The sequence below is a fragment of the Symphodus melops genome (genome assembly GCF_947650265.1).
Source record: "Symphodus melops genome assembly, chromosome: 23".
NCBI lineage: Eukaryota > Metazoa > Chordata > Actinopteri > Labriformes > Labridae > Symphodus > Symphodus melops.
In genome coordinates, this window is record NC_136713.1 from 9,854,855 (window position 1) to 9,868,183 (window position 13,329).

The window sequence follows — 13,329 nt, forward strand, 5'->3', positions numbered from 1 at the left end:
TGTTTTGGTTCGAGTCAGTCAATACTTGCAGATTTGGTAGACTTGGAAAATAAGGGGGAAACCTTAAATCAGTGTAATTCCTTATGTGGGGTTTTATGTTCCGGAAACATCTAGAACTTTGGTTTCTTTTGTTCAAACACTGGCGCTGTGGACCTGTTTTAAAAATATATCGGAGAAAAACTAGTTTGAGATCAATATCAAAATGTTGGCACAAACAGCAGTTTATCTTGAAATGTAAAAGTCCGATTTCTGTCAGCAGACCTCATAGAGTGTCTACTGTGGCCAAGGTCTGCTGAGTGTGGAGCAAATCAGCGATAACGCCGTTCCTTTCACCCTCCCCATGATGAGCCGTGCTGCAGAGTGTGTTGTTGCCTAATTCCCTCTAACTACAGCCCTGTGTAATCGCACACCCCAATTAACCAGCTCGGCTCCCGGTTTCCTGCATCGCGCACGCCGCCCCGTCTTCTCGCCACGCCGCGTAATTAGCTTTCATCTGAGAATGAAAAGAAAAGGAGCACCTCAGCAATTGTGCCGCCACTCTCTCCTTCTTCCCCATCTTACCCATCTCACTACCACCCCGCTCCTCATATCATAATGGACTGCAATTTCAATCAGATGGATTTTTATCGCTGACACTAAGAAGAATTGGCCCTCATCCTAGTCCCTCCGTGGGAACAAGCAACCTGCCTCATTTGATGGCTTGTGAGACAGCTATCAAGGAGAGTCCTTATTGTGACTGGGAGCTCTTAGTTCGATATTTACAAAAGGATTTCATTCCCTTTTGTGGATCTGTGCAATGCTGTCAAAAGATCAGGTTCAACGCGTTCTCAAAAGGTGTCGTACTAATTCATTTCACAACCAACTACGGTAAATGAGGAGAGGATGAACAGTTTGTTCGAAGCATTGAGTCTGAATTGATGTTTGTTTGGCGGCATTTATTTAGAGATTTACATAAAAACATGTGACGTCTTTGATGCACCTGAAATAAATGCTGACCAGAGTTAGCTTGCGCACTATTTTGTATTGTTTTATCCCTTTAAATCAAAGTTGGACTCGATGCTCCTGTTAAAAGTTCAGCTTGACTTTGTTATGGTGAGAAAGATCTCACAGTTTGAAGGAGAACTTCTGTACAACAAACTATGCAAGCTCAGTGTTAGCGGGAGACTACCCTGCAGATGGAGAGCGAGATGATACCATTAAGAAGTTATCAGCAGCGTGAACGCTTCTCACAGGTACACTGCTAATGTGACACGGACGCCACACTTTGGTGTCACCAGGAACAGTTCCAGCTGGCTGAAAAATTGTTCAGTCATACAAGTGAGCAGCCTGTTAATGACGCAGCCCTGACATTTAACATATAATAAGGTGTTTCAGATGAATCTCCTAGCGATGCGACTCACAGGTGGAACGAAACTGAAGACCTTTCCGGGTCTAAAAGACGGCAAAGATTGTCTGTATTCCTGGTTCTTTCTGCTCCTTGTCTCTTCTCCACCATCCCCCTCCTTTCTCACTCAGCCTGTTTGTTCTCTTATCTCTCCTTGTCCTGAACGAATCGATGAGGCGCTCGTTAGCTCAGGGATGTTCATCGCTGAGTGCTTGTTGGAGAAGAGATTGGCCTCGATGGGGGGAAAAAAATTTTTTTGAATGAGGCAAACAGAGGCCTATGTGTACACTTGAACAAACAATTGGATGCAGACGCCCTTAATGATCGAACATCTTTGGAAGTTGAAGACCTTTACTTAATGCAGGTCAACTTACAGTCAAGATTTTCTGGTGATATTTGACATTAATTCCAAAACACTTTCATGTAGAGCTCAACATTTACACAGCTACGATATGATAGCAGCTATGTTAACACGTGGAGGTTCTGCTGAGGTAGCATTGCTGAAGACAGAATGCTAATATCGTCATGCTACAAATCCCTCCCAAAGTACAGCAAACATCATATCTACAACTGTCACCATCAGTTCAGTGTTTTAAACATGCCAATATTTGTTGAACACAAAGTACATCTCAGGCTAATGTTGCATTCATGGGAATATCTGAAGAAAGGAATTCACACCCGGTAAAATGTAAATGACTTCTTGTGTCATGATTGCAGTATAAAGTTTGAGACCCATCCACTGATGTAAAACACCTTCCAAACTCTGGCAACGAGACCATCACAGGAACCAATGAATGCAGGCCGAGTCATGATTGAATGCATTATACGAATGGGAATTTGGCCCCTCGTATTGGTGCCGCCAAGCCGTCACCCAAATTCTCCCAAAGGGGAACAAGAAAGTCTCAACCAAATGTCAAGGACATTGATCAGAGAAACTGAATGTGGGGTAATGGTTCTGCCAAAATCAGCCGAATAAATCCTCTTTGGACCACCAATGTCTTGACATTCCTTGAATAACCATCTAATAGCTCTTTAAATAACCCAGATGGGACCAGCCATGCCATTAGCCTGGCTCAAAATGACGGATATCACACATCTGAATGGTAATATGGAACTGCATACAACTGTTGCCTTAGTTTTTATATTTCTCTTTAAATTTCCGGCCATTAACTTAACTAGCATTTTTTTCCCCTCCAAATTTCATTAAAACAATGTTTTTACACCACCTCGCCATTTCACATGAGTGGAGCTGGCTTGCATATAAACTAAATGTCGCTTCATCAACAGGGAAGGGGAAAAGAAGCGAGAGGCCGTCAGAGCATGAATATGCATCAGAAGTTTGAGGGGGGAAGAAAGTGTTTATAGAATGATTTGTTATTTCAACACTACTTCCACTGAATAATGTTTCCATTCGGGTAGATAATAGTGTTCACAAACTTTCTAAAAGTACTGATCTGTCTTTCTGTGCCGATCAGGGGCAGACATGGACAGATAGACACGTATCCTAACACATCCTTCTGTCATTACTCTGCTAACCGAATGAAAAACAATACGGGTAAACATATTTATGCAATTGATACGCTCTTTCAGTTTCAATAAATTGGGTTTGCCAAGCTGTGCATTCATTTTTCATCCGTGCTTCACTCTTGTCATATAATTTATACACTTGCTTGCCATAGCCTGTGTACTGTACAGCAAAGGAAAACGCCTTTAGAGGTGTGTAGGAGGGTTGATTTCATGTGGTTAGCTTTTGATATCATCCAAGAATCCCTGATTGAGTGGGCTGCACATGTTAAAGAAGGTTTATAGAATCTTATCTTTTAATGTCTGTCCAAATATGACATTTGTGTCCATTTGAAGTGGAACAGAACATCTGGTCGCCTTGTTGATCTTACTGATGCTCTTCTTATTGTGAATGAATACAAAAAGATAATCACTGCGAGTGGGTTGAAAATTACTACTTTTTTTTTTTTTTCTGAAGCCAAAATCGATCTGAACATGTCAATGCCTGGACGTAGCCATTCTTACGTACCAGAAATCTCACTCTAAACCTATAGAACTATGGGTCTGAAATAAAGCACAAAGTAAGTAAAGTAAATCGTTGACTGGAAATAAGAATCGGACAAAGCGTGTGATCAATCACCTACAGCATTTTTCTTTCGGACTACCATTTTTAAACCTAAACTTGGTATACGGGCCCTCATTTAGGACCATTTGAAGCCAGAAGACTCCATATTTGCACAAGAGTGGACATGTGGCCAAGGTAGCAACTTTTAAAAGACAGAATCATGAAGTGTTTCAGTCCTAAATGTGAGCTTAATTCACAGATTGGTCTTTATGGACACGTTAAAGGCTCTATAATTGTTCCAGTATCAATATGGCAGTCTGCCAGTGAGAAATAAAAGGTGGCTCTTAGTTTTGGCACTAAAACACCCTCTTGAGCTTTCACTTGAATTTATGGTTCTTCAAGAGTCGCCATATCAAAATATCAATGAAGGAGTGCCCGAGATAATATTTTATGTTCAGGTCTGCTAATCTGTGTTTCCACTGAGTTTATTTCACAGGGGATCTCGAATCCACCTTACACCATACATCTTACACTGAACAAGTGAATGCCTAGTCTGGGCCTGCAGCCAGCATCATGCCAAGTTGCAAGCAGACCCTCAACTCAACCCTCGTGTTAGTATCAGAGTGACGGCGACTCCTCTCTCCTCTGAGGTTTGCATACACAGGAAGAGCTTATCCTCTTAATAAATAAACCTGGAACCTAAAATCACAGGAACACAGGAGGGATCACTGCTGCACTGCTCTGCACTCCCCTCCTCTCTCCTCCGTCAGAGAGGGATTATCCCTTTCACTTAGCGCACACGCCACTAATTTCTCCTGCCAGGTTCAACTCCCAGAATGCACCGGGGAGATTGGCTGTCTCTGCTTCTTTCTCTTTCTTTCTCCTCTCTCCTCACTGCCAGTCTTTTCTACCCGGCTCCCTGACTTGTTTTTTATCTCCTGGCTGGTGGGAACACAAACCCTGGTGTTTCTTTCTCCTCATCCTCTTCTTTGATGATGTTTTACGAATTCACTTGGCAGGCTACAGAACCAGATTCCTGGGAGTCAAGGATGCCTACGTGTGCAGAAAAAACAAGATTAAGGCGCACACCTCTCGTAAAACAGGTGTTGTCAGCGCCTAACAGGTTGAGTCTTCCCTTTTCTTACCTGATTCAAGCCTCATTTTATCCCGCACAATACCAGTGGATACAGGTATTTTTGCGCCGATGGAGCAGGGGGTTTTATTCACAGAAACATTTATTATTTCTGCTCTTCACATGATAAGCCTTCAGGGACAAGGCGAGCAGACAGTCGAGTATTCCTCTTAAGGATATATCAGCTACAGAGGTCTGACTCTCTTCAAAACGCCTGCTAAACTTCTGCTGCTGTTTATTCCAAAGTGAACATTTGGTAAAAACGTATTTCCACTGATTTTGTTGCATTTTGTATCTTTGTACCACAGGAGTGGTTTCAGGCATTGGAGATAAATATTTAGAAATAATCAATCCCTGGGGTCAACAGTCTTACAGAGAAAATAGAGCAACAAGGACACTTATCATCCATGACAATACTGCCGAGTGTCCCATCAACCCCGAGGCTCTATGGGAAATTACATCACTGCTCAGGAAGTGAAGGCACCATCCATTTAACCTCGGCCACAAATACAACTTTCAATGGATGACAGTACGAGCACGTTTAAAAGTCAGACGGCTCGCAGAAGTGACGCAGTTCTGGTCCATCAATGAGACACGGCGACATCCTTTCGTCTCCTCTCACATCCACGTGTTTGTATCCTCTGAGTGTTTACTCAGCGGCGTCTCTCACCTTCAGATAAATCTCACACCCTGCTGATGAACGCCTCACGTTGGACTGTAAATCGTATAAGCCAGAGAATATGTATGGAAGGCTTCACGTTTTTCATGCTCACTCAGCAAGTTCAGCCTGAAGGCAAATTGCAAGAGCAAGTGCAGATAGCAAAAGTAGAACATTCTGAGACTCCCAATCAAATCCTATGGTAGCGTTTAACTGGACCTGAAATCAGAGCTGCAGCTACTGTAGAAGATGCTTTGATGGTTTAAGGACCCTTTGGTGCATTTTCAGTACGACTATACAAATACTTTTACATATTTTCAGTTTAAGCAGGTTTGATTTAAAAAAATATATCTAAAGCAGCTTATATAATACCTCACAGCCGACATCAGTTACCTGTAGACCAAGATAGCAGAGTGTAAATACTTGAGTGTTGCTATTGAAGAAAATGGAGACCAAAACCTGAGCAAGCAAGTTTCAAATAATGCTAATGTTGCACCATATCTACTCTATGTGTAGATACAGTATTAGATATAGTATTCTATGTTACAGTTCATAATTTAAAGGTTGATTATATGTCTATTGAACGCCCCAAGTTGCCTTTTTCATTTAAATTTTTTGAGTTTTTTGAAGTAATTGTATAAAGGATTTTTTTTACGATCAAACGGTTTTGACATCAGAAACACATGCATGGCATTCTGCTAAAGGCATGAAGACAACATTTCATCTATAATCTCTCTGAACTACTTTTAGCAGAGAACAAATGAAGTGGATAAACTCTGGGAAAATTCAACTGAAAAAGTATTTTTATCTTTAGGTCGTCAAATATTGTGGAAAGCGCCCTCCCAAAAAACACCCATGTTTCCAGCACCTACACTGGGCCTTTTCTGCCATGAGGTGTTTTGATGTTTGAAATGACAGGAGGGTATTAAATCAGACTGTGAATGAAAGAGTGCTGTTTCCATCCTACTTCCCCAGTGTCACCCATGGCTGACCTTGCTTTTTTTTTATTATCTCCTACCCCTTTAAGAAGCTTCCTTTCTCTTTGCCCCGCTTTCTTTCTTCCGCTCCCTCTCTTTGTAAACCTCTGTACGTGAACGCATCAGGCATCACAAGTGTTGCTGTCGTCAACGCCGCCGTTATCCCCGTCTCTCTCCCTGGCTCACCGCCGCTGCTGAGCTGTTTGTTTAGGAATCTGGGCCCGAAAATTGTATTCCATCGACCATACTCGCTATCAACACACAATTATCTGGGTTAATCATGTGGAACTGTGGCAAATTCACCTGGGGCTCAGGAACTAATGACATTCGCGTCTGGCCCTGCTTTAGTGAAATGGCCCCAGCACCTGCAGCAGGAACACGGAGATTGCCAAAGAAAATTTGGTCTCATTTCGTCCTCCTCACCCACCCCCACCCATCACCCACCCATCCTCCACTTTTCTAACCACCCCTCCCCCAATCCAATCTCTCTGTCTCTCTTCCCATTTTCATCCCACTTCTCCCTGAAATTTGCAAATCTTTCACCCATTATTTCTCCTTTTTTTTTTTTTTGTTTCTCTTGCACCGCATCGTCGTGGCGAACGACGGACACCCACATCCGCAGATTCATCACACCCAATCCTAACATCAGGGGCGAACGCCAGTCTTCACGCCTCTTGTATAATCACTATATTTCCAGCTCTGCTACCTGTGTAACACCTGAACAGTAGACGGGGGGGGGGGGGGGGGGGGGGGGCGGAGAGAGTGAGGAGGTGATATAGAAGAGAAAGATGATATCGCGCGATGAATTTGTGACTTTGGTTCCGGACAGACAGCGACTTGTGTTCTCGCTGTATAATTAAGAAAGTGATTGAGTGCAGTCAGCAGGGTGTTGATGCTCTTTCTCCATCACACTTTCCCTCCCTTGCTCTCTTTGTCTTCCTCACACACACACACATTCAATCACACACACCACAGAGTCATTTCAACTTAGAGGAAGTGGAGGAGCTCAATGCTCATAATTATACATCAATACAAACATATGTTTCCCAATCACAGATGCCATCCATGTGTGAAATGGGTGTCACACCGTTGGAGGTCTCATTATTTGTGAAGTGTGCGCGTGGCTACCACCCACACCGGCCACAGTGACGATGTAATATACCTCCCCTGCTGGTAATCTCAAACAGGGCTTTGCATGCAGAGCGTACTGTACACCAAACTCTAGTTCCGACAGCCCTTACTCAATTCAAGGTGCAAACGAATCCTTTGTTCCTTTGGGGAATGTGTTGGTCATTGTCATTGGATTCATCATTCAACTGGTCAGCAGAAGAACGAGCTGTCCATCGGGGGGGGGGGGGGTTCACAACCATTGTGCTCATCAGTCGTCTTTTGGTGAGAAATAAATGACGATTGTTGTCGCGTTATCACACAGAGTTTGCCTCCTCGAGAGTCACACTTTGGAGTGTTGGCTGACTCAGAGGACGTGGACTACCGACTCCCTCTGTGTTACTACTACAGCCTTTCATTAAGAGATGCACAGTCAAAGACTTTGGTGTTAAGTTTGCAAATGGAGTTTTGGAAAACAATACAGCCTCAGGGCCCTTGTAGTCTCAGAGTTAGGTTTTTTTTTTTACTTTGGGTAAATGCAGATTGGTGTTCAGGCACAACAGCAACGTCCTCTGCTACCTCGCGCTCAGACTTAATGCGAGCCAAATATCAGGAGCTGGACGATTGCACAGGGGTGAAACATGGCCGAAAGCAGAATGAAGTGAAGTGTATCAACTTGAGTATACAATTTGAACTTATCCAGAGGCAATATGAACCTGCCTTTTTAAAATGCATCAAGACAAGAGGGGAAAGTGAAGGCAAAGACGATATGGAAAAGAAGTTCTCAGTGGGTTCTCAGAGATTCACGTCCCACATAAACACACATACAAGCATGTTACACTGGAGATTACATTGCTAGCTTAAAGCTATCACATGTAGAGTTGGTTCTCTTGTATTATTATATATTATTGGGATAAATTAACAGAATGGTTGTCAGTGATTTTATATCCCTTCATTTTGACCCACGCACAAGCATATAGCTACATGCAAAATCAAATGCTAGTTTCTTTGTGCTAGCTGTTTTGTGGGTATTAAGGACCCTTTGGTGCATTTTCAGTACGACTATACAAATACTTTTACATATTTTCAACAACTGTTTAAGCAGGTTTGATTTTGTGATCTTTTGTGTCTTTGCACCCAACTTGCTGCGATGTAGCTCAAATTATGGACCACATGTAGACGGTCTGGGAGAAAAAAAAAAAAAGCATCTTGTAGCCGTTTGCTGCTCAACACTCATTTAAGTAGCTGCTTCATTTAGCTTCAAATATCCTCCATCTGCAACCCAAATATACACAGATGTCTTTGCATTCAGAAATATATTCAAGGCCATAATAATCATCGGGCTAATTGAAAAAATGTTTACTAAAATAATCAAATTTAAAGCTTAAGAGAGCATTCAAGCCCACATAAGAAGCAGGGCAAACACACAAACACACAGGGAGCGTGTCTTGTTGCTCTGGAGTCCGTGACATGGTTTAACAGTCTCACAGGATCCATAAAACGCCCCCAAAGGCTTCATATAATCTCTCTCCCCCCCCCCCCTGGTTAATAGGAGATAATACAAGCGCACACCCTGATGAATCAATATGCAACAGCAGCTTTAGTTTGATAATTAATACCAGTGTCGGAAATAGATTTGTGATTTGGCAGGGCAGGTCTGATATGACTCGGGTCTCCCCTTCGCTCTTCCTCTCGACAGTCAAAGTCTCGTTCCACTCTGCATCCACATCCCATTGAACTAATCTCATTCAGTTTTTTTTTATTTTTTTATTTTTTTATTTCAATAGTGCTAATTCTTTGACTAAAGCCTGTTATCTCATTAAAAGGCCCCGCGATGGGATTCGATGGCATCCTGACATCTGTATTCATTCCCCCTCCGAAATGAGTCCCGACACAAATTTAATGAAAAAACAGTCAGAACAGTGGAGATTAGACGTCATGCCAAGTGTCTCTGAAGGATTCAAAATGGGGGGAATCATCTTTTTAGTTTTGGTTTCATTTTTGGAAAGGTGGATTAGCACTGCTCCTGGTTGAGGTCTGTTAGCCTGGCTTGTTTTCACTCAAACTTTAAGTGGGATTGAGATATTGACGAGTGCTACGAGTTCCCTGATTGGTTTTTTTCCTGAATAACTGCGACACTTAAAGCAGTATTCAATATCAAAAAAAAGTGCGAAACGGCGAGGCGAGACAAAAAGAAGCACCCCTGGCCCTCTGTAGATAAACCGAGACGCGAGACAGCTACAGTAAGCTAACGTGGGAAGTGGATTCCCTCTCTACGATCTGCAACCACCAAACTCCCTCATCTCCTGCCTCTTGCCTCCTCCCTCCTCCTCCCTATTCGCCGCCATCGCCCTCGTCAAAAGCCTGTGTCGGTTGTGGCGCTGATAATTCCCTCTGTTTGAAAAAAAAAAAGAGAGAGAGATGAAAGCGCTCATGGATGAAAGAAACTTGGATTTAATCTTTCTCGCCGTCTTCCGCTCTTCTCTCCCTCTCTCTCTTCCAGTACACGGTGTTGATCGTTTTCTTTTTTTTTTCCAGGGGAAAGGGAAGCAGAAGAAGAAGGGGAGAAAATGGGAAAAACAGCAGAAAGCCCATTTGGAGCCATGAGGACCAGGTGAGAGAAGGTGGTTCAATAGAATCAGTTTACCCTCTCTGAATGTACACACAGTGACCTGATGGGAAAAGCGGTCCCGAGGTGGAGAGGGGGCAAAGATAAAGAAAAGCCATCGTTTTTTCCTCCCGTGTCTCATTTGGCCCCCGCTACGATAAGGCCTTCAGCTCTCAGGTATCTGTATTCACAAGGTAAGAGGCCTGTCATAAAGCGGAGATAGAGAGAACGAAGAGAGCAGACGGGCTCGGCGGAGGAAGAGGAGGAGTGAAGACAAGGCCGTAAGAGGGATAGTCACTTCGCTGTTTTAAGTAAGACAAAGAATTAAACGCTCAAATTGAATCCCGTTTGTCAGACATGGCGAGTCTGAGCTCGGCTAAAAGAGCCACTCGGAGGCAGACACACAATAGCTTCTTTTAATACCCCGCATGCATTAAAAAAAAAAAACTTCAGTTGGCAAGCTTTTAAAGTACAAACGCAGACAGCTTCAGGAATTAAGGCAGAATCGGGGCGGATGTATTTGCACGGCTATATTGGAGGGATACTGTGAGACTCTTGACTCATGATTGGCTGACCGTAAACACAGTTTGTAGACAGGCTGTGTCGCCCAAACTTAAAATTGTTTCTGAAGATTCCCGGACAGACATCTTTTCATTCAACCCAAATCAAGTTTGAGTGCGATTCATTTTACAGACACTGCTGCTGGAGGTAGCCTCCTCGACCGCAGCCGTTCACAACACTACCTCGTGATGCAACTGCAGGGTCACGCCTGAAGGGTTTTTTTTGGGTTTTTTTCCTGACTCCTCCTGTAGTCCAGGAGTCAGGGGCGCACACACCTCATTATCCACCCCCGACTGCTCCGAGAAGGCGAAAAAGGAGGGAGGGAGAATCCACCCAGAGAGCGACGGGAGGAGGATCTGAGCGCAGACGCACAGAGGGAGTCACCTGCGACTATCTTTCACGCCACGTCACCATTATTCACCTTTTATGTTCTTCTCAGTGTGTAGTTGCACATTTGGTTTTGGAAATGCACTGCAAGTCCCATCATTGAATTGCAACAAAGGCATTTTATTTTTTAATTTCCTTCCAAATCTTTTTCCTCAGAGCTTTTCGAGCCTGATAAAAATGACGATAGGGCTGTTTGTTGAGTTTTTGTAAAGCTCAGCGTTGGCCCGAGGGCACCAGCATCCTTCCAGGAGGGGTTACACGAAGATAAATCAAGGTGTAGGTGGTGCTTTGTTATTTTATTTTTTTGGTGTATTTCACAGCCTGCAGCTCTCCCAGCCCCTCTCTGCCAGCTGGGGCAAAGACGGCCCATATGGCAGCCAAGCGTGGCTCCGGCCAGCTCGGGCTCATATGTATGGAAAACAAGGTCCGCGGAGGGAAGTCACGGGGGGTCACTCGAGTCAGAGAGGCAGCCCCGGGTCCTGGTGCAGGTTAGAAGGTCTTGGTTCAGGAGAGGAGGCTAATTTCTTCTACTTGGCTGAGCAAAGGCCTGAATAATTGCGCCCCCTGGGTTGGCCTGTGGAGGAGGTAGAGTGGAGCGTACCAACATGAGAGGTGGGGGGGGGGGTTACAGGAAAGAAAAGGTGGTTTTGAATCCAACTGTCCGTCTGAGGAGCTGAAAATTGGAGATGAGAGATGGTGTTGAAGTTGCTCCTTCTTCATGTGTCGTCGATGCAGCTGCAGACATTGCTGTGCACACTTCTACCTTCTCATTATAAAGAAATGGGCATTTCTCTCATGCTGAAACAGTTCAAGATTCCACTTTCAGCCTCGTTGATTAAAGCTTCTCTGACTTTATTTTTCCCCCCTGTGGTGACGACTTAAAGACGATGCAATCCATCCGTAATAAAAATAAAAGCTATTTACGGCTTCATTCGCGTTTGTACGTCTAAATCATCTCATCGAATCAAAACACAAACTTGAATGGAAGCAAAGGTTTGACTTGAGCTGTTAAACGCATTCAAACGGAGATGAGCTCTGCTGCGTTGAAGTTCTTCTTCCTCAGGTGTCTCTGTGGCCGCTGCTGTAATTGCTGTGGACATTTCTATCTCCTGCGGACAAAGACCTGCTGCGATGATGTGACGTAAAGGCTATCGAGCTCGTGTAGAGAGTACATCAAGTGTGCGAGCTTTTGGTAATGAACCTGCCACCGTGCTGCTGGGCCAGATTGAAAGCGGGCGATATGACTGCGTCTCCTGACGAAAATAAAGATCGCCCTTTCGACGGCGTGAGGCGCTCTCTCTCGCGCACGTGCGTGTGTGCGCGTGTGAGGAGGTGACACGAGTTTAAACGCGGTGAAGGCCGGGGGAAGTGAATGTGACACGCTCAGGTGTAATTACACTCGCCTGGTTCACGGCGGAGATGAAGAGGCATCAGACTTGAAGGAATATCGAAAGACTTGCTGATGAGCGCTCGCTCACTCGCTCTCTCTCTTTTTTTTTTTGCTCCCCCCTTTTTGTCACCATAACTGCAAGGTCTCACTTCTGTTTGCCTTTTCCAATTATCAAGGTGTGACTCTGGGCCCGCACAAGCCCCTCCCCCTCCTCATATAATGTTTCTGAACTCGACAGGAAAAAAAAAAAATATCATTTTCTTTTGTTTGCAGAAATAATTATCACTTACAAATTTCTCCTCCATTATCTGACGCCAGCTTTGCATTTCAGCTCTGACGTCGTTGGACATCGTGATCTTAGTGTAACACTGCCCTCTAGTGGCCGTTTGGCGTTTTACACACAACTCTGTGACGTCCCTGAAGTCACTAAATGGATTATGACAGCCTAATTTATGATTATCTCCATCCTGCTGACCCAATATTTCAGACCTGATGTTGAGATGAGAGGCGGACATCTTTTCTGCTCCTTTGTCTAAACTGATTCATCCATTATAATCAAAGCCCAGCGTGGACGATTCATGGCAACGGGATCAGTTTCATAGATTAGAAATCATTTCTGAACTGATCAGTGGACAGCAGAGGATCTTTGTTCTGCTGATTTGTGGGATTATTTATTTTTTGATGCTTCATATGCCTCCTATGAGAGACAGTGGACAGGCAGAAACCGTTGAGAGAGAGTGTGAGGAAGGGCGTGCGAGAAAGGATTCAAACCCAGGCCGCCCACAGCCTCTGTACTCGTATGCCCCCCACCAAAAAATATATATATTTTGATTGGATGAAAACCGCTCTCTACAGACTCAGTGCTAAATAAATGTCACGTGACTGTCAGTTAAATGACCAAGGAAGAAGACAGCGGAATATATAAGAAGAAGAAGAAGACAGCGTGAAGCTGAGAATGAACACATGAATCCTGCACTTTACCTTTTTATATTCTCCAGTCAATCAGATCTTGTGACGCATCGTTTTATGATTGTTGGCCGATCAATTGAACCTGAGA

The 13,329-nt window shown here is 43.9% G+C and overlaps 1 protein-coding gene across 9 annotated transcripts in view; it reads right to left on the minus strand.

The window, feature by feature from the left end:
- The window catches only part of LOC306818597 (transmembrane protein 182-like), an 81,689-nt gene that overhangs the window by 63,977 nt on the left and 4,383 nt on the right, over positions 1–13,329 (minus strand). For 7 of the 9 annotated variants that reach the window (XR_013778306.1, XR_013778307.1, XR_013778308.1 and 4 more), the window contains exon 6: positions 13,254–13,323. Coding sequence is in view for 2 of the 9 variants with exons in the window: in XM_079336257.1 (XP_079192383.1) it covers positions 13,297–13,323 (27 nt within the window). In the remaining 7 variants the exon portion in view is untranslated. Of the gene's footprint in view, positions 1–8,445; positions 8,511–9,701; positions 9,721–13,253; positions 13,324–13,329 lie in introns of those variants that run through there. The other 2 variants (XM_079336257.1, XM_079336258.1) reach the window with 2 other exon arrangements.